Source organism: Schistocerca gregaria, unplaced genomic scaffold, assembly GCF_023897955.1.
Source record: "Schistocerca gregaria isolate iqSchGreg1 unplaced genomic scaffold, iqSchGreg1.2 ptg000946l, whole genome shotgun sequence".
NCBI classification, from domain to species: Eukaryota; Metazoa; Arthropoda; class Insecta; order Orthoptera; family Acrididae; genus Schistocerca; species Schistocerca gregaria.
The window spans coordinates 194,816-219,946 of record NW_026062299.1 but is presented as its reverse complement, the minus strand read 5'-3'; the positions used below and the strand labels follow the sequence as shown (position 1 = coordinate 219,946).

At 40.8% G+C, this 25,131-nt stretch overlaps 11 protein-coding genes across 16 annotated transcripts; 3 read left to right on the top strand and 8 right to left on the bottom strand.

Moving 5' to 3' along the window:
- Positions 1-71: 71 nt before the first annotated feature.
- Positions 72-3,153, bottom strand: LOC126325803 (uncharacterized). The gene is made up of 2 exons (XM_049995285.1): positions 2,808-3,153; positions 72-2,749 (listed from the first exon to the last, which is right to left on the bottom strand). Exon 2 carries the CDS (start codon positions 2,511-2,513, stop codon positions 399-401), a length of 2,115 nt encoding a protein of 704 aa, XP_049851242.1. The 5' UTR covers positions 2,514-2,749; positions 2,808-3,153; the 3' UTR covers positions 72-398.
- A 3,628-nt stretch (positions 3,154-6,781) lies between these two features.
- Positions 6,782-8,000, top strand: LOC126325858 (myosin regulatory light chain-like). The gene is made up of 3 exons (XM_049995356.1): positions 6,782-6,975; positions 7,223-7,331; positions 7,432-8,000. Exons 1-3 carry the CDS (start codon positions 6,973-6,975, stop codon positions 7,782-7,784), a joined length of 465 nt encoding a protein of 154 aa, XP_049851313.1. The 5' UTR covers positions 6,782-6,972; the 3' UTR covers positions 7,785-8,000.
- Positions 8,001-8,037: 37 nt separating this feature from the next.
- LOC126325856 (uncharacterized) lies at positions 8,038-10,556 on the top strand. Its single transcript, XM_049995354.1, has 4 exons — positions 8,038-8,174; positions 8,292-8,390; positions 8,468-8,569; positions 8,683-10,556. The coding sequence occupies exons 1-4, from the start codon at positions 8,136-8,138 to the stop codon at positions 9,526-9,528; spliced, it is 1,086 nt and encodes a 361-aa protein (XP_049851311.1). The 5' UTR covers positions 8,038-8,135; the 3' UTR covers positions 9,529-10,556.
- Positions 8,486-10,900, bottom strand: LOC126325857 (uncharacterized). Its single transcript, XM_049995355.1, has 2 exons — positions 10,594-10,900; positions 8,486-10,519 (listed from the first exon to the last, which is right to left on the bottom strand). The coding sequence occupies exons 1-2, from the start codon at positions 10,776-10,778 to the stop codon at positions 9,661-9,663; spliced, it is 1,044 nt and encodes a 347-aa protein (XP_049851312.1). The 5' UTR covers positions 10,779-10,900; the 3' UTR covers positions 8,486-9,660.
- Positions 10,877-12,767, bottom strand: LOC126325855 (uncharacterized). 4 transcript variants are annotated; one of them, XM_049995351.1, is made up of 5 exons: positions 12,714-12,767; positions 12,499-12,588; positions 12,129-12,217; positions 11,933-12,010; positions 10,877-11,860 (listed from the first exon to the last, which is right to left on the bottom strand). In XM_049995351.1, exons 2-5 carry the CDS (start codon positions 12,573-12,575, stop codon positions 10,908-10,910), a joined length of 1,197 nt encoding a protein of 398 aa, XP_049851308.1. In that variant the 5' UTR covers positions 12,576-12,588; positions 12,714-12,767; the 3' UTR covers positions 10,877-10,907. The 4 variants fall into 4 exon arrangements, with proteins under 4 accessions (XP_049851308.1, XP_049851307.1, XP_049851309.1 ...); XM_049995350.1 differs by having other exon boundaries at positions 12,666-12,758; XM_049995352.1 differs by lacking the exon at positions 12,714-12,767 and adding an exon at positions 12,299-12,409 and having other exon boundaries at positions 12,129-12,200; positions 12,499-12,559.
- A 109-nt stretch (positions 12,768-12,876) lies between these two features.
- On the top strand, positions 12,877-13,707 carry LOC126325879 (uncharacterized). The gene is made up of 4 exons (XM_049995386.1): positions 12,877-13,075; positions 13,257-13,298; positions 13,377-13,461; positions 13,548-13,707. Exons 1-4 carry the CDS (start codon positions 12,877-12,879, stop codon positions 13,597-13,599), a joined length of 378 nt encoding a protein of 125 aa, XP_049851343.1. The 3' UTR covers positions 13,600-13,707.
- Positions 13,708-14,088: 381 nt separating this feature from the next.
- LOC126325854 (uncharacterized) lies at positions 14,089-15,996 on the bottom strand. The gene is made up of 5 exons (XM_049995349.1): positions 15,818-15,996; positions 15,658-15,745; positions 15,396-15,571; positions 15,088-15,302; positions 14,089-15,017 (listed from the first exon to the last, which is right to left on the bottom strand). The coding sequence occupies exons 4-5, from the start codon at positions 15,223-15,225 to the stop codon at positions 14,157-14,159; spliced, it is 999 nt and encodes a 332-aa protein (XP_049851306.1). The 5' UTR covers positions 15,226-15,302; positions 15,396-15,571; positions 15,658-15,745; positions 15,818-15,996; the 3' UTR covers positions 14,089-14,156.
- Positions 15,501-16,015, bottom strand: LOC126325878 (uncharacterized). Its single transcript, XM_049995385.1, has 3 exons — positions 15,818-16,015; positions 15,658-15,745; positions 15,501-15,607 (listed from the first exon to the last, which is right to left on the bottom strand). The coding sequence occupies exons 1-3, from the start codon at positions 16,013-16,015 to the stop codon at positions 15,501-15,503; spliced, it is 393 nt and encodes a 130-aa protein (XP_049851342.1).
- A 527-nt stretch (positions 16,016-16,542) lies between these two features.
- On the bottom strand, positions 16,543-20,382 carry LOC126325834 (ruvB-like 2). Of its 3 annotated transcripts, XR_007560397.1 has the most exons (5): positions 20,236-20,382; positions 20,033-20,155; positions 19,320-19,829; positions 18,265-19,259; positions 17,905-17,948 (listed from the first exon to the last, which is right to left on the bottom strand). XR_007560397.1 is itself a non-coding variant. In XM_049995324.1 (4 exons), the coding sequence occupies exons 1-4, from the start codon at positions 20,342-20,344 to the stop codon at positions 18,640-18,642; spliced, it is 1,362 nt and encodes a 453-aa protein (XP_049851281.1). In that variant the 5' UTR covers positions 20,345-20,382; the 3' UTR covers positions 16,543-18,639. The 3 variants fall into 3 exon arrangements, 2 of the variants coding, with proteins under 2 accessions (XP_049851281.1, XP_049851280.1); XM_049995324.1 differs by having other exon boundaries at positions 16,543-19,259; XM_049995323.1 differs by lacking the exons at positions 19,320-19,829; positions 20,033-20,155; positions 20,236-20,382 and having other exon boundaries at positions 16,543-17,948; positions 18,265-18,316; positions 18,387-18,600.
- On the bottom strand, positions 19,912-21,767 carry LOC126325835 (quinone oxidoreductase PIG3-like). The gene is made up of 3 exons (XM_049995326.1): positions 21,607-21,767; positions 21,311-21,460; positions 19,912-21,237 (listed from the first exon to the last, which is right to left on the bottom strand). Exons 1-3 carry the CDS (start codon positions 21,741-21,743, stop codon positions 20,448-20,450), a joined length of 1,077 nt encoding a protein of 358 aa, XP_049851283.1. The 5' UTR covers positions 21,744-21,767; the 3' UTR covers positions 19,912-20,447.
- Positions 21,768-23,282: 1,515 nt separating this feature from the next.
- Positions 23,283-25,112, bottom strand: LOC126325833 (cyclin-dependent kinase 11-like). Its single transcript, XM_049995322.1, has one exon. It carries the CDS (start codon positions 25,011-25,013, stop codon positions 23,649-23,651), a length of 1,365 nt encoding a protein of 454 aa, XP_049851279.1. The 5' UTR covers positions 25,014-25,112; the 3' UTR covers positions 23,283-23,648.
- Between the last annotated feature and the right edge of the window lie 19 nt (positions 25,113-25,131).

Below are 25,131 nucleotides of genomic sequence, written 5' to 3'. Positions count from 1 at the left end.
AGAGGTGCTGATCTTCGTACATACGCGTTCCTGATCCCTCATGAGAACAAGGTGTTTGAAGAAGATCTAAACAAAAAAAGTCTAAAATGCTCAAAGAAACAATCTGTCCTCGACAGATTTCATTTCTCGCGATTTTTTTACTACTGCAAAGTTGTATCTGGAGAGAGCGGGATGAATAGCATGGCCGGATCCTCTTTTAATTTTTGAGTTTTGGAGCCCCGATGAAGGAAACCATCTGTCGTAGAATGGGGTTTAAGAGGCGTGCACCTCTCCTTGCCGGCAGTTTTGAATTTCGACCATGGCGTATTGATTCTTTGCACCCTTGACGACATTTTTATGTATAGATTATTTTTTTGTATGGCAGATGCACGATGAATGCATGTTCAGTTTATTTGTAGTTATAATTCGTAAGATATGTATCGTCTGAAGTACTTAGATTCCATCAGTTTTTTGTAAGACCTATTTAGCGGATCAGGAATGGAAATATCCAGTTTATGACAGGGAATCAGCGGCTTGCCCGGCTCTACAAATCGATAGATGATATAGGTCGAAGGGTCTAGTTTGAACGTCGGAGAATCACTCAATAAAGGTGAGACGATTTTGACAGGTTTGAAGTTTAAAATATCTTTTAAATCTTGAATAGTTAGTTGATGGCCGAGGATGAATTGAGGTACAACAACATTGCATAGTAGTGATGTGCAGAACATGAAGGTATTGATTCGCTGAATAGTTCGAGAAAGGTGACAGTTTGGACAGACAAGATCTGAGAGAGTTGAATCTTCATGTTTTTCTTTAAAACTTGGACTTATATGAACATTTAGACAATCTATAGCTATGACAAAGATAGCATAAGGAGAGAGTGCAATTCTTTTTTGGAGATCTTGCAAAATGAGCCGTTGAAAACGATGGTAGCCATCAACAGAATTAACGAAGGGCTCTTGAAACACAGGGATTTTTAGAGTAAGTTTGAGCATAATCAAGCCTCGAAGGGGGAGAATGATGGCATTTTGACCCGAGATTAGTTTTCTTATAGTCATTCTTTGTATAACAGTCACCCATTCATAAGTGCAATATGCGTAATTATCTGGTATGTTGTCTACGAACATGGTTTGCAGGTGCTTGAGAAGTGATGCCGCGGTGTGATGTTGTGGCGGCTGAAGAGGTCGGTGGAATAGTAAGGGTGAGTCGACGCAGACGAGTTGCCCAACGCGAAGGGCGTTTAAATTGTCAAAATAGAGTTTTTGTGTTTCATGAGGTACAGAATGTTGTTCAAAATCGAGTGGGGTTAAATAGGGGTGATTTTGATTTTTTTTAATGGGCTTAACTACTACCTGGTTGAGGGATAAAATAGAAGAAGTTATAGTCCAGCCAGGGTTAGTGCAGATGGTGGCAGATGCGCTGAGCAAACGTCCTTGGTTTTCAAAATGTACGTCTATGGTGTCATAGGTGGCATCTGGCATAAAAGCGGAGAGAAAACTGCGGAGAATGAATCGGTATATGACTTTATGAACAGCACTGAGGACGGGAGCAGATTTTTTGAGTGGGATGATGCCATGGGAGAGATGAAGTGGTTGAGTGTTGGAGAGACGAGAGAGAAAAGAGTCGAATGAAGGTTGGGCATTTGGTGGTAAATATAACTTGGCGCATTCCGAATAAAAATTGAAGAAGTTCTCTGGAGGGTACTTTGGCGGTAGGGTTGAGTTAGTGAATGGGTTGGAGATGAGGCGGTATTGATAAAAGAGGTCTTTTATAGCATTAAATATCTGATGATGAGTAAGTTTTTCTTCTGATTGTAAGACATCACACATAAGATTGATTAGGTTATAAAGAGGCGGTGGTGAGACGTTGGATGTGTTGATGGTTTTTGACATGACAGTTACTTGCTGGCCGATGGCTTGGAGAAACGCTTGGTCTACTTTTGAGGTGGACAAGTAAGGGGAGTTTAGGGCAGGCGGCATAGGGTGGTGGAATGAGAGATTGCCGCTGTGTTTTGGTTGTGAGGCATTTACGTCAACGGGGTGCAGGGATTGTTGTTGTGAGTAATTCCAATTGAGACTCAGAGGAATTTTCACGTTGTTTATGTTCGCCATGCACACGAGCTGGTAATAGCTGAGGGGGGTAAACTCTGAGATGGCGAGTTGAATAATGGAGACTTGTTTAAGTATTTGTATGCACGTGGCTGAGAAGTAATAGAGGTTTCTATGTGTAGCACCATACTGGATTGTCAGAAGCTTGGTATAATTTAGGATACTACACCAGTTATGATGATGGTAGTATAATCCTTTTTCTACATAGTGGCTAAAAACTGAGTTTTTTTGTAGTTCCTTCGTGAGTACGAAAGGCGCACTCAATTCGATAGAATGCCAACATCTTTTTATGTTTTCATCATCTAATCGAACACAGTGAGTTTTATTTATGTATTTGATTAGCAGATCGAATAAGAGCTGCCCTTTTGCACTTGGCTCGCATGAATTGATAACGGTCTCAGAAGAATTGGCCAGCCTGGCAATCATTTTTAGTTTTTCTTTGGTACGAGTGTCTTTCACCCTCAAATCATTGATATCAGGGATGTATGGGAGTTGTGCCAAGGTACATTCTCTTAAACTAGGTTCTGGATCGCAGTATTCAAAAGCGTCTTTGTTAATCCATGTGATAGCGACTCGGCTTGAATTTGATCTGAAGCATTCTTTATGGATGTTTTTCAATACAGACTCTATTTTATATTCGTTGGCGTAGTTGACCGCAAGGGCTTTTCGAGCGAAATCAGTAATTTTTTCTAGGCCTATGAATTTTTTTTTTTTACGTACAGACTTGATCTGTGATAATAAGTTCGCGGAATTTTTTTCTGGCCTTGTACAGCGTCTATTACAGGATATGGTGGAAACGGGTACAAATTGGAACCGAAGAAAAACAATTCGAGGGATTGCTCAGTAAAAGGCCGCCGTTGACGAGCGCACAAATTGAGAATTTCTTGAATAGCCCTGGTACCAAGAGAGGCGCTCATCGAATATTTGCTGTAAACTTACTCTAAACGAAAAATTTTTCCGAACACATTGATACCTAAGAAGAACATTTGGCCATGGCAGACATCCAACACATAGCGCGCAGAACATAATAGAAAATGTAAAAATTTTTCGTATTGATTGGCGAAAGTTGAACAAGTTCAGGGCACACATTTGAAGAGTCAAAAAAAAAAGTCTTGAGCACATTTGCGATTGCTGTCGGTCAGACGAAGTTCGATTGATATGGTGTGAATCTGATTATTTTGAGGTGGTAAATTTATCGTTGAGTGCAAGCACGACGATAGTAAGCAAATAGTTTTTGGCTGTTGACCACTGCAAGTTTCCACAGTCTTTCGAATAGAGGCGGTCTCATTTGGTTGTTTTTGGTTTAGAAAAAAATAAATATGCCTTGACGTATGCTGGGTGCATTTCGTTCTCTATTTACCTGGTTTTTATTGCAGGCGGTTATTCTAGAAGCCGAAGTGGTGCTAAAAAGAAGGAGAGCCTAGCACGCACTAATGATACAATCCTTGGTATAGCGTATTTGAATTGGCAGAATTCATGCATCCGGTGTTCATTTGGACGTGACAATTTGCATAATGGCTCTGATAAAAATATTTTTGTCAAAAGAATATTTTGCTCTTCATACGACTGGGCGAAAGGTATTTTTGGCTGCGTCCTTCGAAGGTAGACCGAAGCTGTTCATGAATTCCTCAAAAACTAGCTTGGATTGGAAAATGCTAAGTTGAGGAAAGCGATGCGGCCAGCGTTGTGACTTAGTCGCTAGGACAATCTACCGCTGTGAGGGGATATGGCGCGTCTGACAGAATGCTTATAGGTAAATGGATAGTCAAGAATACTGATAAGGTCGCCCCCCTACGGGACAACTCGGCTTCATTTTGACATGGTATCTCGGGAGCCAACTTCACTCGCATACTAGATCTACCACCTACAATTTGACAGAGCGCATCGACTAGCTCGGTACTCTGCATTTTTTGCCCAGAAAGTTAATCTTCCCTCCTTATGAATACACGACTTCCGGTCGAGCTGAGCCATATACGTTTAAGCTCCAGGCTGTGGTGTGTTCGGCTAAGCCGTATCGCTTCGTATTTTGAACGGTTTTGGCAATGCCTCCGCTTTAGACGCGGTTCAACAGAGGCATTCGTTGGAAGTCCTAGCTAGACGAAAGAGTGCATCCTGTAAATTTTGAAACACGATGGGACTTGGCTGAAGGCACTCGAGCAATTCGAGGATAGATTCACCCCCTATACACGGCGACGACTTGTTCTCGTCTCTACAAAATTGGGCTTCAAAAATTGAGGTGTACTGAAACCTTCGGCCATATGGAGAGGAGCATAACAAGCGATATATTTTGGCACTCTTATGGCCGAAGCCTAATTTCCGCTTTTTTTTTGTGTGATGCGGTAAAAAAATGTAAAAACTCGCGAGGAGAGTTATATCTCTTCTTTGTGGTCATAAGAAGACGCATTGGTGGTTAGAAGAAAGCTCATGACAGGTGTGCTTGTGATGTTTTTTAGATGTTGAGCACACATTTTCTCGTCTTCAGTTTATTTTTGGATTTTGATTTTTTCAAGATGGCATCATGGTTGAAGAACGATACAATGAATTTGTTTGGGGTTTTTTCCGCTCGAAAGCACATTTTTTTCAATAGCCTGTATGAGCATGGCAACGCGCTGTTAGCCAGCACGCCTGGCGCTCATCCTTTGTTGTACCGGCGATTTCCGGTGGTTGGTTCAACTTATATTCGTCGTCGAAAACCAAGGGCTGAACCTTGTGTACAGCGCGCCTTTCCATTAGACAGAAGAAACGTCCGAAGCGCTTTCAATGTTTCAGTCTCGGGCCTACGAAGTCCTGCCGGCGTCCGGAGGTTGGAAAAGCCGCATAATTGTTTACTGAGCAGTAGTGTGAAATTTCCATCATTCAGCAGGTTATTTTGCGTACAGAGCAGAAATAACAGCCAAAATGATTTTACACCGGAATGCGAGCGCAAAGCTCAGGAGCGTTTGGCGAACTTGTCTGCGCGCGACAGAAAGCGCAAGGCGAAGAAGAAGAAACAAAAAGGAATGGCGTTTCAAGCTCCTAGAGACCTCCTACCCGGCAAGTTGTCGGGTGCCAAATCTAGAATTAGTCCCAATCGAGCTTATAAGATATCTCAGAAGCTGCGGCCCAAACGTTTTAAAGGAAAAACGGCTATATATTTGGAAGGAGGCAATGCTGTACCGGATATGTCTCCGCTGAATCCTGGTAGTATCAGAAAAATTACCAGCAAAAAAATCAAAAATGGTCTACTGACGAAAAATATTCGAATCAACCGACCTTTAACAAACAATGATAGGCTTGCCGGCAAGAACGATTTCAACTCTACTTCCCCCTCATCCTCTTCCGACTTCTCCTCATTTTTGCCCAGCAATCCAACGGACAACATGGAGGGAACAGATGAATGTTTGTGGAACGATATACACAATTCAAGCGATACCGGATTCGATCAATCTGGTCCAGATGAAGCTTATCTTGCAAACTCTGATTCTACATCTAGCATTTCGAGACAAGTAATTCACCTACTGAGTCGATGCCGGTCCGTCTTTCAGAAAAAAGTCGAATGGATGCAAGTTATTCCTGGGAGCTTATACCTTTATCAAAAAAAGCAGGCATCGATGAAACTAGGTCTCCCTTCAGACAGAATGACCTTGACTTCTAATATGTCTGTTAAGGATACCGCTATTTGGGGTGCCAATGATTTATCAGACTCGAGCATAAGCAGTGACAATTTCAAACGGCTTTTTTCAATTCCAAATATATTCAATTTGCCTCATATTTGTGTGTGTGGGCGTTCTAACGTTGGAAAGTCATCTCTGTTGAATTCACTCCTCGGCAACAAAACTCACGTCCTTCATGTGTCGAAAAATCCTGGCAGAACTCGGCTGGTCCAGATGCTAGCCTTGGACAACAAGCTGGTCGTCGTCGATATGCCAGGATACGGATATGCATGTGCATCGTTTTCCGAAAGGAAAAAATTCGAAGATCGAGTTAACGAATATTTGGGTACCTCCTTACCCAAGAAAGTGTATATATTGGTCGACGCGAGAAGAGGAATTTCCAATTCTGACATTAAATTTGCTGACCGATTAGAGGAAAAAAAACTGATCTATCAAATTGTGCTCACAAAACTAGACAAGGTCCGAAGCGTTGAGCACCTAGCCACCATTCAAAAAGAAATTGAAAAATGGGCCTCCCGGAGAGTGTGTGCTATCCCCGAAATCCTCAAAACGAGCTCAGAAAAACGAATAGGGATTGATCAGGTAAGAATGTCAATTTATTTGGCATGTGGGCTAAAATAAGGCGCTTTAAGCGCTTTCCCGACGCTCAGGTTCTTCCCAACTCTTGTTCTTACATCCTAAAAATTGCCAGTAAAAGTTGTTTTCAATGCCTCTCAACAACTTCTGAGAAACCTCATGAAAACCAGAAAAAGAACCCTCATTCAGCTCTATTTACTTCGTTGCTTGTGGCTTCAATCAAATGTCGTCACCACAAAATAACATGCGTTTAATAAGATTACTATTCTTTCTTTGAATAGGCAACGCGAGAAACTGAGGAACAGGTTAAAAAAACCTTGTTTCAACTCCGTAATACACAGATGTATTATGCATTATTTTTTTTTAAGCGTGCAATAAATGCCTGTTCAGGCGTCGAACCCTCTGATCGATGATTATATAGATATCGCTAGTTCCGTCTGTTTTCAAAATTCCGATTTTCGGCTCAGTCTTGCATATCGCTTGTCATGCTTCAGGTGAATCTTGAAATACAGAAGGCATTATTCGAATCGTCAAGTATAAAAAAAGCGTTAAATGTATAAATATCTGAAAAAAATTAGAGCTTACAATTTTTTAGTTCTGCTCTCTCTGGACAACACTTCGAAATTTAGAAACCGTTCTTACTCTCATTGAATACAATGGTATGACATAAATACTGCAATTATCCCTGCTATCATGAATTAGCTGTTCTCTTGAGGTTTGCTTTTTTCCTGTTAATACAAAAAGTAGAGTAGAATTTATGGCCATGCTTGCACACGTTTACATTGTATTTTGCATTAAAGTAGATGCCCCGTCTTACTCTGTATACCGTAATTTTAATAGCTGGACTACGGGCTTTGTTTTCTTTTGGCGTTAAAATATTTGGCATTTCTAAGACCTTTGATTTAGTCTGGTTCAGTCAGTGCGAAGCAACTCAAAGCTGTTTTTGAAGATGTTGATCTCAATAACGATGGTTACATTACACGTCAGGAATTGGCTTTGGCCATCCGTGCTCTAGGTAGGTTGTAGCCCTTTTTTTTTTTGCTATTCAAAAATTTCAAGCCATCTCTGCCTTTTTATAGCAGAACTCGCGACTCATGAGCTCCACTTTTATTCAGGAAAAAATCCTACCGAAAAGGAGTTGGATGCAGTATTTGCCGAACTCGGCAAAGACCAACAAAGTATAGATTTTGGTTCTTTCAAGCATGCGTTTGGCAAGCCTTTCAGCTCTCCGTTCGACCAAGACAAAGCTATGCGAGATGCGTTCAAAATTCTCGATACTGAAAATGATGGCACTATTCTCGAATCTGAACTCCGCCAAATCTTACTGACAGTTGGCGATGCGATGACTCACGAAGAAGTAGACTCAATTTTAGAGAATATCACAGTAGACAGTAGCGGAAAAGTTCAATACGATAAGCTTGTTGATCTTCTCGTCAATGAATATCCTCCTGGACAAATATTTTCATAAATCTTGGTCTACATTCTTTGCTAGAATAGAAATCGACAAATAAAAAAATTTGTGGGTTTACACATCATTTCAATATGGCAATAAACATACAAAAAAGCCTCTGTAGGAAAGAACCGAGCCGGTTGAGAAAGTTCTATGTGGGGCTATCCATATCAAAACAATGAAAAAATTTCAAAATTCGAAAAATTTTTTCGAAAGACCATTTGCATTTGTTCATCAGGGCTTTTTTTTTGACTAAGTGAGCTAAAAAAAAATAGTGTGACTCTAATAAATACACAGCACATAAATCCACATATCGGCATTTAAAATTTAACGTTTTATCAGATTCGTTCATTTCGACAGTAGGCCAATATGTCATCTGGCTTGGTCCAGTATACTGAGTACTATGATGTACGGTCAAGCACCGATTCTATTTTCTTTTACACACCAGCCTTTTTTATTCACCGCACAGTAGAATTCAACTTCGCAATGGGTGCGACAAAATACTAATACCCTCTTTTTACAAAGTTCCTCGAGGTCTTGCCCTCTGCATCACAACAAGAAATAAGAAAAGCTTATTTTAAATTAGCGTTAAAATATCACCCAGACAAGAATCCAGGAGACAAGGTATGCTCTCTTTTTTCTGACTTTAAAAAGAGAGATACCTCTAAATATAGCCGTTATTGATGGTTGCTTTTTTTTAGGAGGCTGAAGAAAAGTTCAAACAGTGTAATAAAATTTATTCTATTTTGATTGATGAATCAAAAAGAGAGGAATACGATAAGTTCGGAGAAGTAGACGAAGATGTACGCCTGATATAGAAAAAAATTTAGCAAGGCGATGCCAGCCAAATTTCGTCTGCTTGCGCGTGGACGCGAAAAATTTCGAACCGTTGCTAACTATTTTTAAACATGCAAAGAGCTTGGGAGATGTGGAAGAGGATGCGGATGAGGGTGGCGTATGGACGGTTGAGGAATTAATGGAACTGCTCACTAGAGCAGGCAAGGAGGTGGCAGAAGACAGTGTTAAAAAAATGCAAGCTAACATGGAATTCGAGGCGTCCCTTAACAAGTTGTCCTCATTTTCTCCTGAGAATCTTGAGTCTGAATTTAAGAAAGCTCAAGACCTCAACGTGACTGAGGTCAATTTTACAAAAAAAAAAATAAGAGCTCTGCCTGATTCTATATCGCTTCTAAGTGGTTCACTTTGTGTGCTGAATTTATCGGCATGCGATCTAGACTTTCTTCCCCAAAGTGTGTCGTCACTCAAGTACCTCCGGGTTTTGAATCTTAGTACCAATCGGTTTTCTGAGTTTCCTGCTTGTTGCTTCTCTCTTTGTTTACTTGAGACACTTAACCTTGAGCATAACCTAATCAAGTCGATTCCCGTTGACTCACTGCTTAATTTGACCAAGCTAAAAGAGCTCATTTTGTTCCACAACAACTTAAAAAAAATACCGAAAGAAATTGTACAGCTCAGGTCTCTCGTTAAACTTGACCTAGAATGCAACCACATCACTTCCATCGAATTTGATCCATCTGAATTCGAAAGCAAAGATTCCATGCAGCTCCTTGTTGATCCATGCGTGAAGATCAAAGGCAGTTGTTCAGCAGCTAAAACTGTCAATTCAAAAAAAAAATCCTCCAAGAAACATGCCAAAAAAAATCAAGGATCATCTTCCGCAAATAGCATTGACGAAGATGATTCAGACAGCAAATCCAGTCATCAGCCGCCCAAAAAGAAGAGGGCAAAATCCAGACGCTGATATCGGCTAAATCGACGTGTTTGCACTAAAATCAAGCTGCCTTTGAAATTAACAACCGAAGATTCTATCATAATTAATCATTCATCCACTTGGTCTCTGGCATCATGCTACCTGTCTGCTTGTTCTTTTAAATTAATGACCGTGACGTTGAGCCACCCCTTCACCTATCTTCCAGGTTGATATTGGCACCTTGTTTAGCTTATCTTCACTGAACACGTGAACGACTGTATCGTTAAATACGTCATCATGTGCTTGGTAATTCGGCAAAGAGTACTCATCTACAAGTTCCTTGGCCTTAATAAGGATAGACCATTTTTTTTTATCTTGCTTGCACAAAATCTTATCTGTTGTATTTTGGAAGCTATTACCAACGAGAAGTATGTTTTTCAAAGAATTTTTATTCCAGTTAGATTCCATAATATTATTGTACAATATTCTCATGCAATGGGGCATGTAAAAGAGAACCTGCTTTGAAGCAGAAGCCGATTCATCACCTTGGAAATTTGGTTTCGGTATATCAGTAATGGTACCTGCAGGTGTTCGTTCAGGGCTTGATGGCGTATGAAAATTAGTAGCAGGTTTTTCTCCTGCGGTGTTCTGAATTTGATTCACTGATTGCTCGAATAACGGACGAGATGTGGCTGCCGTCGGACAACTTTCTAACTCCGACAAAGCATATCTGCCATTTTTGTTGCTGCATATATCAAACCCAAAGTATTTCAGAACTTCGATGTCGTTGACAGTGTAGACTGGGTCGTAAGTTTTCAGGATAGGTGTTGAGAATGTATCTTGTCTCAAAAATTCAATGATTAACAACAGGAGAGAAAACTGCATTTTGGAACGAAAAGAAGAGAGTTTACCTAGCCCAAGGCAGTAAAAATGGCTTACCTTTCTCTGATGCGGAGAACTGCTAAATAACGTGTATTTTTCCATTTTCCAACATTGAAGTGATTTTACCTTGGTCCAGAATCCGGAGTTTTCCAAGCGTAGTCTTTGCGATCATGTATTTAAAAACTATCAGTAGCATTCGGGCATGAATTTTTTATCAGTTTTACACAGGCGTACTTTATTCTTTCGATATCTTTTATGGTCGATGCAATAAAGGACGCCGATAGATTGTTGCCATAGACATCATGGATGTCATAGCAGTTCGCCTGAAACTGAGTCAAAAAAGTTGTTTTTATTTTTTTTTTATGTCTTCTTGTGACAAGGGTCCAATCCCCGTTATCTCTGAATGTGGTGGGCTGCATAAAATAAATTTTACAGGAATGTTCACCTGATGTTTGTTTTATCTAGATAATTTTATAGATTATTGAGCGGCAATATTAAGAGTGTATATGCAGACATGTGATTGATTAAGACAGATTATAATGATTTTTTTAGCTAGCATTTTTGAATCTGTCTTCTCTTTTTTGTCTTGGCGTGATGAGTGCACCCAGTGAGCCGAGGTACCCATCGTGTGTTAAAAACATAGCCTGCATGTCACCTTTTGACCAAAAATTTATTGCATAGCTAAGTGTATGCCAGACGAATGGGTTTCCTTGGATGAACCCTCCGGCGAAATAAACTCGCTTGACTTGATGCAGCTTTGCGTTGAGATACGCTACCTGGCCAATGTTGTTGCTTATCATGAAGAGCAGGCTGTTTATTATATCAGCAGAGGAATAAGCAGCAGTAGAATCAGGTGAATTGTTGTCGCGTTGATCAGCACTAGTGCTGTTTTTTTTAATATTTGAGGTCCAATGAACAGGTACATCAAAAGGAGGATAGAAATTTGGATTATCATGGTCGAACCTCGTTCCGTATTTTCCAAAGCTGCTCGCGATTACATTAGAATCTAGTCCTAATTTATCGTATCCGTGTCCGTAAATGTCTCCAACTAGTAGGTCGATATTTTTATTGTCACCTTTGGAGCTTAACACTTTGACCTCTTCCCAATTGGTGATTTCCGTCATCTTTCGGAGCAATCCCCAAAACGTTCCTCCACCGATAGAAGACCCAGAAACACGCTGAAAGGTCTTTTCTGGGGTTATTTTTAGAATTGAAACACCGCTTCCAATATTGACAAGTAAGTAGGGTTTGTCGTCTGGCCTGGACATCGCAGTCGACAAGAACTGCTGCTTTCTCATCTCGTGACTGTATGTAAACACTTCATTTTCTATATGGTTAAGGACGAAATCAAGTCCACTGACAAGCATTTCCATTTCGTCTAATTTATTGATGTTAATGTCCAGTTCCTCCTTGATTTTCTTTTCGAATTTGAAGGCTCCTCCCCCCGTAGCATTGAGCTTTTGACTAATATGCAAGCCAAAAAATTGAAAAACTTTTGTATCTGTATCGAGAGACAGACATTTTGCGTCAGTTAAAAAAAAGTCACTTGACCAATTACCTAAGCTTTTTCTACCTTTTACAAACTTGATGAACGTATCGGCTCTACCAATAGGCATTTTTATAAACCTTATAACGCCACCTAGGTCTTTACCTGAATAAATTAAATTTAAAATACCGTGGCGCATTTGCGCACTTGCACACAATTGAATATAAAGAACTTTAGGAACCACTCTATGTGGAGAGGCCTATAACATTTCATGTATGCGTACTATTGATAGAGAGATGGGAGTCGCGTCTTAGTCTCAATCCAATAGCTTCTTTCATGACATATGAAGGCAGTTCTACAGGTTCCAAGGGTCTCGTGGTATTTTGTACGTTAGTTCTTTTTCAGTTATGTTTCAGATTTTTTTTCAGTACAGTAAAAGAGAAATACTCGCACATGTCCACGCCCCATCCGACTTTCAAGTACTCAGAGATTTGATAAATAATGTATTTGAACCAGCGTTTCGAAGCTGTTTTTCAATTGCCTGACATCAGAATAAGACACTGTCTTTTATCTCATGAACAAAAAAGCGGTTGCAATCTCTACTGTTTTCAACAATTTCACATGAAACTATCATCTTGATTTGTATCTCATACCTGAAATAAACAAGTTTTATCATGGATCCACCGATATCCACACCTACACCCGAGTTCATTATGGGCTCATTGTTCATGTTTTCTTCAAGCCTTCATACAAATCTATCAGCATTATTTTTGAAGTAATGCACAAGCTTGATTTTACCGCCAGATAAAGCGTGACATACAAAGCATTTCTATTTGAAGATACAGATTTATGCATCTTCGCTTCATACCTATTTCGAAATGAAGTTTTGACCTGTCAACAACTGAATTGGAATATTGAGGATGACGTAAAAAAGTCAAGATATGAAAATATATTTTTATATATAGATGTTTTGCCGATAAATATAAATTTATGCCTTTTACATTTAATTTTTCTACAAAGAATATTTTTCGATGCAGGACGTATACAAGTCTGATGGTTCCTCGCGATTTGAACCCCAGCATAATGCTAAAAGTCGCTCGCCATTGGAGGAATACCAAAGAAATGTTCTGATGTCAGATCCTAAAATTATGAGCTGCTTGAATCGAGTTTCTTGGTCTGTTATACTCGGCGGTTCTATATTTGGAATTGGCGCATATTATTATTCAAAATGTACATATGGATACTAAATTTGAAAGTTGATATCAAAAGTAAACATTTGAATTTATAGGCTACTCTCTACCGAGAATTGATCACGGATACTTTTTTGGTGGAAGGAATGAAGCAATAAATGTTAAAATTTCAGTTTTATGCTAACCGGTCAATCTCAATCGAAAAATACAAATATGTATAGCCAGAGGTTATCTATTAGCTGGCCGGCTCATGTGGACGATTGGTAGGCTTTTGTTTTTTTTTTTAATAGATGTAACAAAAAATTTACTGTGAATACATTGATATCATATATACGTTTTAGCTGGTCTCATTGGTGGCCCCTTTTTTAGTATAGTTATAACGCCAGCAATTATGTGCACTGAAGACGAAAGAAGAGCAGTCGAGAGGTATGGTTTTTATAAATCGAACAATATCGTTAGGATTATCGGTCAATAGTTTTAACTCATCATCATAAACTCCTCGGACAAATTAGGTCTGCGCAGCTATTTTCATTTTCGAGAGATAAAGCAAAAGACAACAAATGACCTTGCCATTCATCTGTTTCGAAAACTGGGTGGTATTCTCTGATAAAGCTGTTTTTTTGATTTTTTTGAGCCTTTGGATTAATAAATATTGTTGCACATTCGCAATTCTATTAAGTCTTCCCATTTCTGACTGTTTATTTTCAATAATTGAGATTAATATTTCAAAACTAAAAAGCTTATCATCACTATATTCTAAATCGAAGTATTTTGTAGTTTCCAATAGTCAAACCGTTATTGAAAACGCAATATTTTATCGATTCTCATGCTAATTTAGTTTTTCAGAATGTTAAACAAAACTCATGCACTAGAATTTATCATCATCAGTCCTCAAAAAAATGGTTTTAACGCAGATGATTTTTTCAAAGCAGTCAAAAATGTTTGAAATGCGCTGTTATCCTGAAAACCTACTTTTACCTCTCTGCGAGGCTCTGAAAATATTATCATTTTGGATTGTTACCTTTGAGCGTTTGAAAAAAAAGTTTCAGTGTGCACATCAAACCGTTTTTTTAATTTATGTTCCCCATATGATAGTTGGATTTTTCATTGAAATAATATAACTATATTTTATGCATGTAGCACAGAATAAATGATAGAACAATTTGCAGAACAGCTGTGATGAATATCAAGTAATTACGCATTGTACTGTGCCGTTCATCGATGCTATGTGGCAAGGCTAGTCTTAGTGTCTTCATCATGATGATTGCATTGCATGCAGAAAGATAGAAGAATAATACATAGAATACAGCAGGATGTATTCTTCGAGTTATCAACATTATACAGATGTTGACAAATTTGTATCCACAGTAAGATAAAATATCCAGAATAGGAACAATTGGACACGAGATAAGGTAAAATGTAGTTTTAACGAGTAAAACTTCGATCATAAGCATGAAGAGTCCAGATGTGGCAGTAACACCGAGAACATCTGGTTTCAATCCAGACTCGGACAGTCCCATGAATAATGTCACTAGTAGGACGTATGTGATGAAAGCCATGCTAGGGATATACAAGTCTGGTGCATTGATATCTAAACTAGGTGGCAGATATATGTCTCGGTCAACAGGTTGTACTATAGTTCTCGACCAGTTTTTGTGTAAGAAAGGAAACAAAAGCAAACATAATTTTTTCAACACAAAGCTGTTGTTGACAGAGAAATAATATCTCAGAGAGCCAAGCCACCTTGATACATAGCTATGGTTGACAGAATGAACAAAGTTTGACGCCTGCTGAAATCCTATTTGGGCAATTGGGCTATTGATGAAGGGCACTCCGCCTTTGAGCGCATCGTATTCCATATGATAGGAATTGGATGCGTGATGACTTTCTTGACCATACCCTCCGCCTGGCGTGGAATGAGGTACGTTAGAAGTGCTAGGTACCTGCTCATATGATTTGCCCCAACCTTGAGTGTTGTCAACCTGTTTTTTTGTATATCAGTAAAATAAATACGTATGTGTGAAAAGTTTAATGCTTAGAAAGACAGCGTACTTGAGAAGGAGTGAATCCGGGCTGCTGTGATGTTTGCCACCATTGCTGTTGTGCCTGATACTGCTGTGCATGGGGGGGCGCAAAGTTTTGCTGAGTTGTCTTATATAAGCGATTGGGATGACTCTGATAGTCATTCATATTTTTTTATAAGTTTTTTTATTCTATGACAAGCTATCCCTTCCCAGTTCGGAGGACATCTAGCTTCCTGATGTAATCTAGAGTCAAAAAAGGCATCAACAATTAAATAAATCTGAAAAAAAATTTTATGGTTTATTTTTTCAAAAGCGAGCAGGTTTGTACGTGCGTACTATGTTTACCTAAAAAAACTGCTTGGTGATCTGCAAAAAAGTCTCCAACATTCAGATAGTATCATCTTTGATGGAATTTATATGGCTCCCTAATTGTGGACCACATCATATATCTGACTGCTCCGGAATAATATCATTCAAAAATTCCATTTCCTCCACTTCTTTGACTACTTTTGCTGTTGGTTTCATTGTGTCGCAGAGAACAGATAATGCTGGTGAGTGTGAATTATATCTTTAAATATACCTCTACATACACACGTACATAAATCCTTGTATTGGATGTTATTTTTTCGGCCAGCTTTTTTCATTTCTGCATAGGAGAGCACAGCCAAGTGTTCTATGAATATTTCCTATCGAGTTGGTGATATTCAATTAGCGCGCATAAAATTAGGTGTTTGTGATATTCAAAAGTACGTGCATACAGTCGCTTTAGCGATTAAAAAGCATGCATCACTTGCAATTGACTTGATTTCCGGGTCTTTCTTGACGATTCGGCGGACTCTAGCTAGGGGAATTAGGCACGTGGTGGACTCCGTGAAATCATTTCTTTCCTGGCTGCCCTTATCTGAATCCTTCTCACAAGATTTTTGAACGTCTTCGTTTTCAGGGCAGTTGATCATCAGAGAAAACAAAAATGAGAAAACAAAACAAAGTAACGACCCAGGGGTTTGCACACTTTTATTTTTGTGCGTTGGTTCTCATTCGTTGCTGCCTCTATTTGCCCTGTAAAGGCTTCGGTTTGTCTCTCAGAAAGGAACAATAGGTGCTAGCAAAGCCGGCTCTCTAGGTTCGGAAATAATGGGATCTATGAGGACTTTACATATAGAGAGAGAGAATACAAAAAACACAACGGCTATTTTCGGCTATTGAGTTTCAACACGAATTTCGCATTGGATGTAGTACAAAAAAGTTCATCCGGGTTGAGCACCGAACATTACGCACTGCTCTAACTGGCGCCAAAACCGGATTGGAATTCCTCTCAGGAATTACGAGGCGGCTAGAGCAGTTTGGCACAGCTAATTGCTGGCATGTGTCCCTCTGACTGCTGTAAACCCAGGACAGCGTCCACATCGATGGCCTCTGACTGAGATTGTAGTCACCGAAGACGTGTAGGAGGTGTGGGAGCACAGAAAAGGGAAAGCAAACATTGCATAAATAAATTATTGGCCTATTTATATAATCACATTATGACAGATGTACATTACTCTTTCATTTGGACATCTGTCTGAGACTGCATATTGGGAGAAGATTCTATGCCCCCTTGGATGAACAATTGCTGTTGGGAATCCTTCACCAGTACAGATGAACGCTCTACATCTAGGAAGAGCTCATATGCTCTCTTGACATCTAGCATAGACACCTTGGTGGATTTCTTTTTGGCAGCGATCAGAGAAGAGGTGGTGATCAAATGGATGGCGTATCGCAGAGAGGTTTCGACGCCTATTTTAGTGAGCAAGTCGAGTGCAGGTTCTTCAAGCATAACATCTTCTTCAGAGCAGCGAATTTCTAAAATGTGTTTGATTTCGGTGCTCGTGTACGGTAATGTATGGACGATCAGCAATCGGTCGAGTAAGTCGACGGGAATGCCATGTGGACTGAGATAGTCGGTCCCGCGTACAGTAGACATACTGCAGTTAGACGCCATGATGACGATAGGCGCTAAATCGTGTTCTAGAGCCCGATTCAAGAAGCTGAAGCACTCTATATCTAACATATGGACTTCTTCTATGAACAGGACACCTGGAATAATTTGTGCTTTCTCTTCTTCTCTCCATTCTGAAATTTTAGTGTTGATTTGCTCGCGAATTTCGGGTTTGATTTCTCCGACGTCTCCGGTGAACAGTGCTAAGAATCCTTGCGCACGCGAGTTGATCACGTCTATTTCATGTAAGTTCACGGTATGAACGACTTCCTTTCGACGTTGAACTTCGCCTTGTGGACAAGAAACAAACTTGATATTCGGCGGCATCACCTCAAAGTCGTTGATACGACTGTAGGATCGTCCCAACCGAGTAATTTTCCCAGTTGCCTTATCTAGACTTATCACATCTCCACTTTGAATTTTGTCTTTCACAAGTGCATCGATCATCTTCTGTCCAAGATCATAGCTCGTCTCCATGTCTGTGGTCTTGATGATCATCTTCCCCACGCGCTGTCCAAAACCAGAAGCGGGACGGTCTATTTGAAGCTCAACTACCTCTCCTTCAATTATTTCTGTCTCCTCTTTGATCCTCACTCCAATAGAACGACGGAGTGCCTGTGTCAGCGCCTCGGTCTTGCTCATCTCTAAAGAAAAAATCTCAGTCGACGCAATGAATGTAAATGGTACGTCCTCTCCCAAAGACTGAGCCAATCCCATCGCGATCGCTGTCTTTCCAGTTCCTGGATGGCCAGCCAACAAAATCGCTCTCCCCGCAATCCGCCCCTGATGAACCATTTCGCGAATGATGCCCAATGCTGTCCTGGCTCGTTGCTGACCAACCATCCCTTCGGAAATAAGCTTGGCCGATAAATCCGCGTTCAAGCCTAAACCGCAAATATGCGACTGAGCACCTACAAATTTCGTCGTTCATCACAAAAACCGTATTAGTCATTTTTCAGAAGGCGCCTTTTCATATGAAGCGTCACGCTAATATCTTGAGTCTAAAACGTTTGTCTCACTTGACCAAAATGTCTAGATCGAACCGCATTCCATCAGTAGACTCTCTCCGACCACTTGATAGACCCCTTTTATACCACCACGCGCATGTCTGCATGTGCCCACAGTTCTCCCTTCTTGCATCCTTTCCTCAACATTTCATTCGCCATACGTGTTTTCACTCTCTCAAAAGTCATCTCCTCCCTTTTTTTCTTATGCATGCACACGTACCTATTCGCTCCACCTTCGTAACGTCATGTTCCTTGTGTGTTTTCAAACCAGCCTTAACCACTTTCCTATGTTAGCATCTCTTGCGCCCCTATGACGCCGTACTCTACCCCCTATCACCATACCATTTTAATCACTGTTCCCTGTATGCTATCAGTCTAAAATGCCGGCAAAAAAAAACTGGCATATTTAATCAGAGCTGTTTTGTTCCACTTCGTTCTGCCGTCTGACCCAAAAATTAAAAAAAAATCGATTTCAGGCACATCCACAAACTTCATGGGCTTTCCTCCTCTGCCTCCGCCATGCACATCGTTGTGCATCCGGATTCGGAAGAATTATACGTTTATATTTTCCTCCTACGATCAAGCAGCCCACTCTCTATTCAATAGCATTTTCTTTCTCTATTTGTGTGTCACGTTTAGAAGTAAGCAATGTTTGAAAAAGCATCGACAACTGCTTGTCGGGACTTGCCACCTTCTCAGCTGGCATTTTTTCAAGGCCCGGGCTGCTCAGTCTATTTTTCGCGGCACCTTGTTTGTGCACAGCCACGCCCTCCTGCACCTTTGGCGACCTGGCCATACTTTCGATCATCTTTTTGAACTCTGCAATCCGTCCTTGTGTAACAGTTTTCGACGATGACTCGGTCTGTTCGTCGTTGTATCGAGCTATTTTCGCCAAAAAAGCTTGGTCTTCTTCTGCCTCGAGCTTTGACTCGACGTCCTTATGTGGATCCCGATCCACAGATGACTTTCTTATGGGGTTTTGTATGATGTCTTCGTATGGCGTAAACACGTCCACATTCAACCCCTGGCGAGCAAACTCGGCTTGAATTTTGGAAAATGAACCACAGTCTGTGAGATGCACAAACAAGCCAGTCTTTTCCGGTGATACGTTCAACTTGGGCTTAAACTCCGAGCCATAAAGCACATGTTGCATGTATTCCAGCAGCTGGTCGTAGTCCGTTTCGAACTTTGATACATAAATCAATGTCGCACCATCTAAAAAAGAAACGGTTACTTAAATTGTGTTAACACAAAAGCTAAAGGTTTGTCTCGTACATAATGAACTGAACCTTCCCAAGTACCATCGAATGAACTCGAAATGTGCCTCGGTCAGTCCAAAATTAGTTTCCAATTTTTCGATATAGTCAGCCTTGCAAACGGCTATGATGATAGGAATTCCCAAATTATTTTCTAGTTCTACTGCCGCCTGATGAGCGTGGAGCTCGCTTTTCTCCCTTAAATAACTACAACCCAGGGTATCAGCTTTCGAATCCATTTCCTTACCAATAAAATTTATATAGCTATTCCAATGGTTTAATTGACGCTTTTTGCATCTTTCCCACTCTTGAGAGTCTAACTCTAGATTGTGTATGTGGTTCTCTAACGTATCTAGAATCAGTTTTGCCTGACATGCCAATGTCCACGGATGAGAGAAGTTCAAGACAGCAAGCACCATTGTATCTTTGAAGTTTTCACGATGGAGGACAAGTTCTAAGAGATCCTTCTGCTCCTGCAGAGTTTCAGTTTCTAATTGCCAAACATGTATTCTAGAAACAACTTTGTCATCTTTCAAAACTCTGGTTATAACCAACACTAGAATTGGCCGATCGATAAACCCTTCCCTACTACACACACAAAAGTTCATGTGTTGATTTCAGCAAAGAAAACAAATGCGTCAATCTGGCCTTTGATACAAACACGCTCAAATTTGTTTATAAATTTTGTTGATAACCCCATCGTCCCATCCATGCATTTGCGAAATAGCATACCTCCTACGCTGCTTGAACTAAGTTCAAAATAGGCGTATTCAAGTGGAAGTGTACTTGAATTTTCAGAATCGATCTGTTTTTGTAGGCGTGCCAACATGGATGATTTCCCGCTATTAGCTTCTCCTGCGGAGAGAGTTAGCCGGGCTTTCCTCGAATAACTGCTCCCATCTGAGGGAAGAAAAGTTATGCTAAAAAAGTCATACCCAGTATCAGAATGTGCTTATCTGGGACAATTCGATTCTTTAGACAACTCCCTTCGAGCAAACTCCTCCAAAAATTGGTTTGTTCAATTGACTGTGCTTTGACTTCCATGGTGTGCTGCTGCTAGCACACGACGATGAAAAGATGATTTTTTTTTGCAGAATTTAGTTCTTTAGTTAGTATTTTTTTCTTTTTCGAGTGTGTACAATGCTATTTATTCTGAGGATAGGGCTAAAACCAGTTTTCCTGTGTTTTTGTTGCCTTCGATGTATTGATGCGCTTCCTTGACTTCGTCTACTGGAAAAACCCTATCGATAACCGGTTTGATCCGTCCTTTTTCTAAGCTTTCCATAGCATAGTCGCGGAATTCTTGGACTAATTTGGCTCTATACAGTAAGGTTTGCGATCTCAAAGTGGATCCCATGATGGTTAGGCGCTTTTGTAAGATTGGCGCCAAGTTTAAATTTTCTGCAATGGGTCCTGAAAGCATAGACAGGAAAACCAATCGACCGTTCGTGTTGAGAACATTTAAATTTTGCTGTATATAAGCTTTTCCGACAATGTCTAGTACAAAATCTACGCCACCATTTTCTTTAACTTTTTCTTCGAACTGTGAGTTTTTGTAGTTGATAGCCATGTCTGCGCCAAGATTGACACACGCCTGACACTTTTCGTCGGTTCCAGCTGTTACGGTAACATGGACACCTGGCACTGTCTTGGCAAGTTGGATGGCAGACGTGCCAATTCCGGAGGCGCCACCGTGCACAAGAATTTTCTGATTTTCACAAACTTGTCCAAGCCAAAACAGAGATTGGAAGACGGTTAAAAATGTTTCGGGAATGGCTGCTGCTTCTGTCATGGTCATATTGTTTGGAATTGGTAGGGCAAGGCAAGAGGGAACTGACACGTATTCTGCATATCCACCACCCGATAGCAATGCCATTACGCGATCTCCAGGTTTCCATTGAGTTACCTCTTCTCCGACGCTTTCTATGATTCCAGAGCTTAGATGGTGAGGAGTTAGGAAAGAATTTATTTATAGGATTTTGGCCTCTTTTTTTTTGCATGTGTCCGTACCATTCCAGTCCCAGAATTTCCGATTCTCCAGGTGGAGGTGGATACCTCCCTTTTCGTTGTAAGATATCAGCTCGATTAATACCAGCGGCACAAACTCTGATCAAAATATTATTTTTTGGCACCTTGGGTTTCTCAGTATGGCCAACATATCTTTTTTTTTTTAAAGAGTTAGTTATCTGTTTTGTGCGAAATAATGCAAAAATTCAACCCTGATCGTCTGTTTGCTGCAAGCGTAAGCGTTTGTGTGCCTTGCAACCATTCAGAAGTTTGTACTAAGAAAGTGGACCCCGTCGTACAGCTCTTCAGGTGGACCTGGCTTTTTGTATAGGACTGCTGACATGGTAGTCATATTTCTAAATCTACGGCGTGGTGATACGGAGGGAATTCGAAAGGTAGATGGTTTGAAAAGGATGTGACACGATAAGGCTGACATGATTCTCTTGCACAAAATAGAAATATCACTAAAAAAAAAAGCATTGACTCGCGCCTATTTTATATGCATTTTACCTGATCTTTTTTTCGTGGACAGAAGATTTTCGCTTTGGCCAGTGGTTTTAAAACGGCCTAATTGACTGCTGTATGAAGCAGATCCATTTTCTCATGAATTAATGGTAAAACACAAATTCTTCGACCAATGATTGGCTTTTCTTTGCGCATTGAACAAATATAGTGCCAAAGTTGCCTCTAACCGCATGACAAAATGTGGTCTATCTGGAAAAACCTTGCTTCTTGGTTAAAGCAAAGCCATATCTAGAAAAGATAGCTTTGACCACGATTTACAGGCGACATTTTTTTGTCTTGAGGGACTGTATTACAGAAAATAGATATTCTATATTTGCAATACTAGCTGCAAAAATGTTTACCCATTTCTCAAGTAGCATGCATGGTTTTTGGGATATCACGTTTACCTAGAAGTGCACTCAATTCATCATTCGCCTTACGTGCATTTTTTTTGTTTGTTTATCTGTACATTGTTTGTGAAACGCTCTTCTGCAAAAATTATTGGGCACACTTGATAGCTTCAGTTCCGAATACGCTTTCAAACGGGTAAATGTTCCTACTGGGATCGTGTAGTTTGAACGAGTTCACGTTATCTAGGATTGCAAAGGCAATAACTTTGCATTTGATAGAGATATGGTATTCGCTCAACGTGCATTATTTTTAGGCACGTTGGTCGCTATTTTCCTATACTCGTGATTCATAAATTATTGTTTTCTTGATTCGAATTCACATCACCTTTTGGTATACGACAAAGCATACATGTCCTTTACGCGCTACTCTGTGAAGATCCATTTGTGCAATTTTTATAGCAAACCGTCAATCTCAAAATCACCTTCAAGAGGGCAAATTGCAAAATTTGTTACACGGTTTTTTCATTCTTCCGTTCTCTAGATAGGAGACATATTTCACAATTCTGGTAAAGAGAGTCTCTGCTTTCAACGCCATTTTCGCGTGTAGTCACCCAGACGTTTTGATGTAGACCACCTGATGTATTTATTTTTCTTTTCAGTATTTGATAATGATGTCCGCGAAAAAAATAGTGTCTGTGTTTTCTTTCCATTGCGAAACGCAATTTAGTAGTGCAATCGTTTCTTTCGTCCAAGTCCTTGCGTGCGCGTGCTGTCTTTCTGTCAAAACACATATCGGGTATTCGCTCCCGGTTTTAAAATGCAAGTTCCATCCCAGCCTAGAGATATGCATAGACTCTGTTCGCCATCACCTGTAACCGTCGGCTATAGGCTCCTCTGCAACTCCAGAGCGAATTATTGCATCACCGATTTTTCTTGTACCAAAAGTGTCACGGCAACAAAAAACGATTTTACCTAGTTTAGTTGTCATGTCGCCGCAAAAAACGTTTTCTGACTTCCTAGGTTGTGCATTTTCCCCGACACTGCACCAAAAAGATGGCAGGCTTTTTTTTGACCTGGCATTCCGTGTACGTACGGCCAGGGATAGAGACGGTACATTGCACTTGACTGAGAGAAGTATACAAAGACATTTTTATTTATCTTCGTGACATTTGGATTACTCCTGCTAGATATTCTCATCTCATGCTCTTTTAGGGCCCTTTTCGTTGTCTTCTTCGGGGGGTCGTAGAGAAGGCCGGGCCGTTTTGTCGTTGCCCGCGATTTTACCACTAGCGGAGATGCATACTGTTTTGACACGCAAATTCGATGGCGTAATGCTTGTTGTTATGATAAAAGTTGACATGAAAATCTTGGTTAGCCGTTTTTGATCGTTCCTTCTGAGAGCGTCGTGTCACTTCTCGTACGGCTGCTTTGGGCAAACGCTTGCTAGGCTTATCACTTCGATGTGTTTCTCGGTATTTTCTTTCTGGCTACAGCTCCTTTGTGTTGTCCTTCACATTGAAGACAAACGATCCGTGTTCATCCAGAGGAGGGTCCAACCCGTTCAATGCGCCCGCTTCTTGATAGTTCGGATAGTTGTACTGGCCGAGTTTTGTGACCTTGCCGTCGACCCTTGATTTGTGCGTCGGCATAAATGACGGGTCCGTTGGTGCTGGTACCTCCTTAAAGTATGCGTGTTGCAGCGCCTCGCTCGCAGTGATCCTTTTTTTTGGATCGAAAAGGAGCATCCGCTTCAGCAAATCGTATCCACACTCGGTAAGTTGGGGAAAGATGCTTCTGAGTTTTGAATATGGATTTGACAGGAATCTGTACTCTTTGACACGTTTGAGATTTGTGTATCCGGGCCATGTTTGATCGTTTGGAGTCCCCAAGAGTTGATAAATTTTATTGATTTGATCTAAGTCGTTGACTCCTTGGAACAATACCTTGTTTGACAATAACTCCGCTAAGATGCACCCGCAAGACCATATGTCGACGGCCTGAGTATACTGACCGGCTAGAATGACCTCCGGTGCTCTGTACCATAGTGTCACCACCCCGGGAGTCATGGCACGAGGTGGAGATCCGTACTCGCGTGCCAGACCAAAATCTCCTAGTTTTAGAATGCCCATGTTGTTCATGAGCAAATTCGCTGGCTTGATGTCCCGGTGAAGTATCCAATGCTTGTGTAGATATGCGACTCCTCGGAGCAGCTGCACGATCAGGCACTTTGTCTCCGCAATCGTCCATAGGTGGTCCCGTGATTCCATGAGAGTCTGCAGGTCATGTTCTAAGTACTCCATGATGAGGTAGACGCTCGTATTATCTCTATTCACGACTATTTCCTCGAGTCTGACTATGTTCTGGTGCCTGCATAGCATCAGCGTTTTGATCTCGCGCAACGCCGACAGGGGAAATCCGTCTTTCTCATTGTCTTGTTTTATAAGCTTCATTGCATAGAAGTCTCCGGTGGTCTTGTCCTTTACTTTGGAAACGATGCCGTACGTCCCGTTGCCCACTTTGACAACGAATTCGAAGTTGTCTATCGTGCGGCACGAAACTATGGACTGGAACTTTGGCACGGAAAGAGACGTCTGCGGCGCCTCCGTGTTCGCTTGGTCTCTTGACTCAGTTTCAGACGTCGCTTTCTCACCTGCGCACTCTGAAGTGTCCAGGGGCATAACGGTTCTGGCGGGTCTGTACTGCTCATACTCCTTTGTCTTAATGTTTTTTATGTTTCTGTAGGAATGTGAAGAAGAGGGAGAACGAAGGGGACGTGAATGTTCGCTGGTACTGTGAGAGTGCCTAGAATGGTTGTCTGATGTGTGGTCGTAATTCCTTTTCCTGTAACTCATTGAAGAGTACCGCCTATTTGACTTGGCGTTGAGTAGTCAAGGCCGGCCCGATCAAGCACCTAATCACGAGAGCGAAATGCTGGCCTTGACAGCCTTGACAAAAATAATTTTTTTTTTC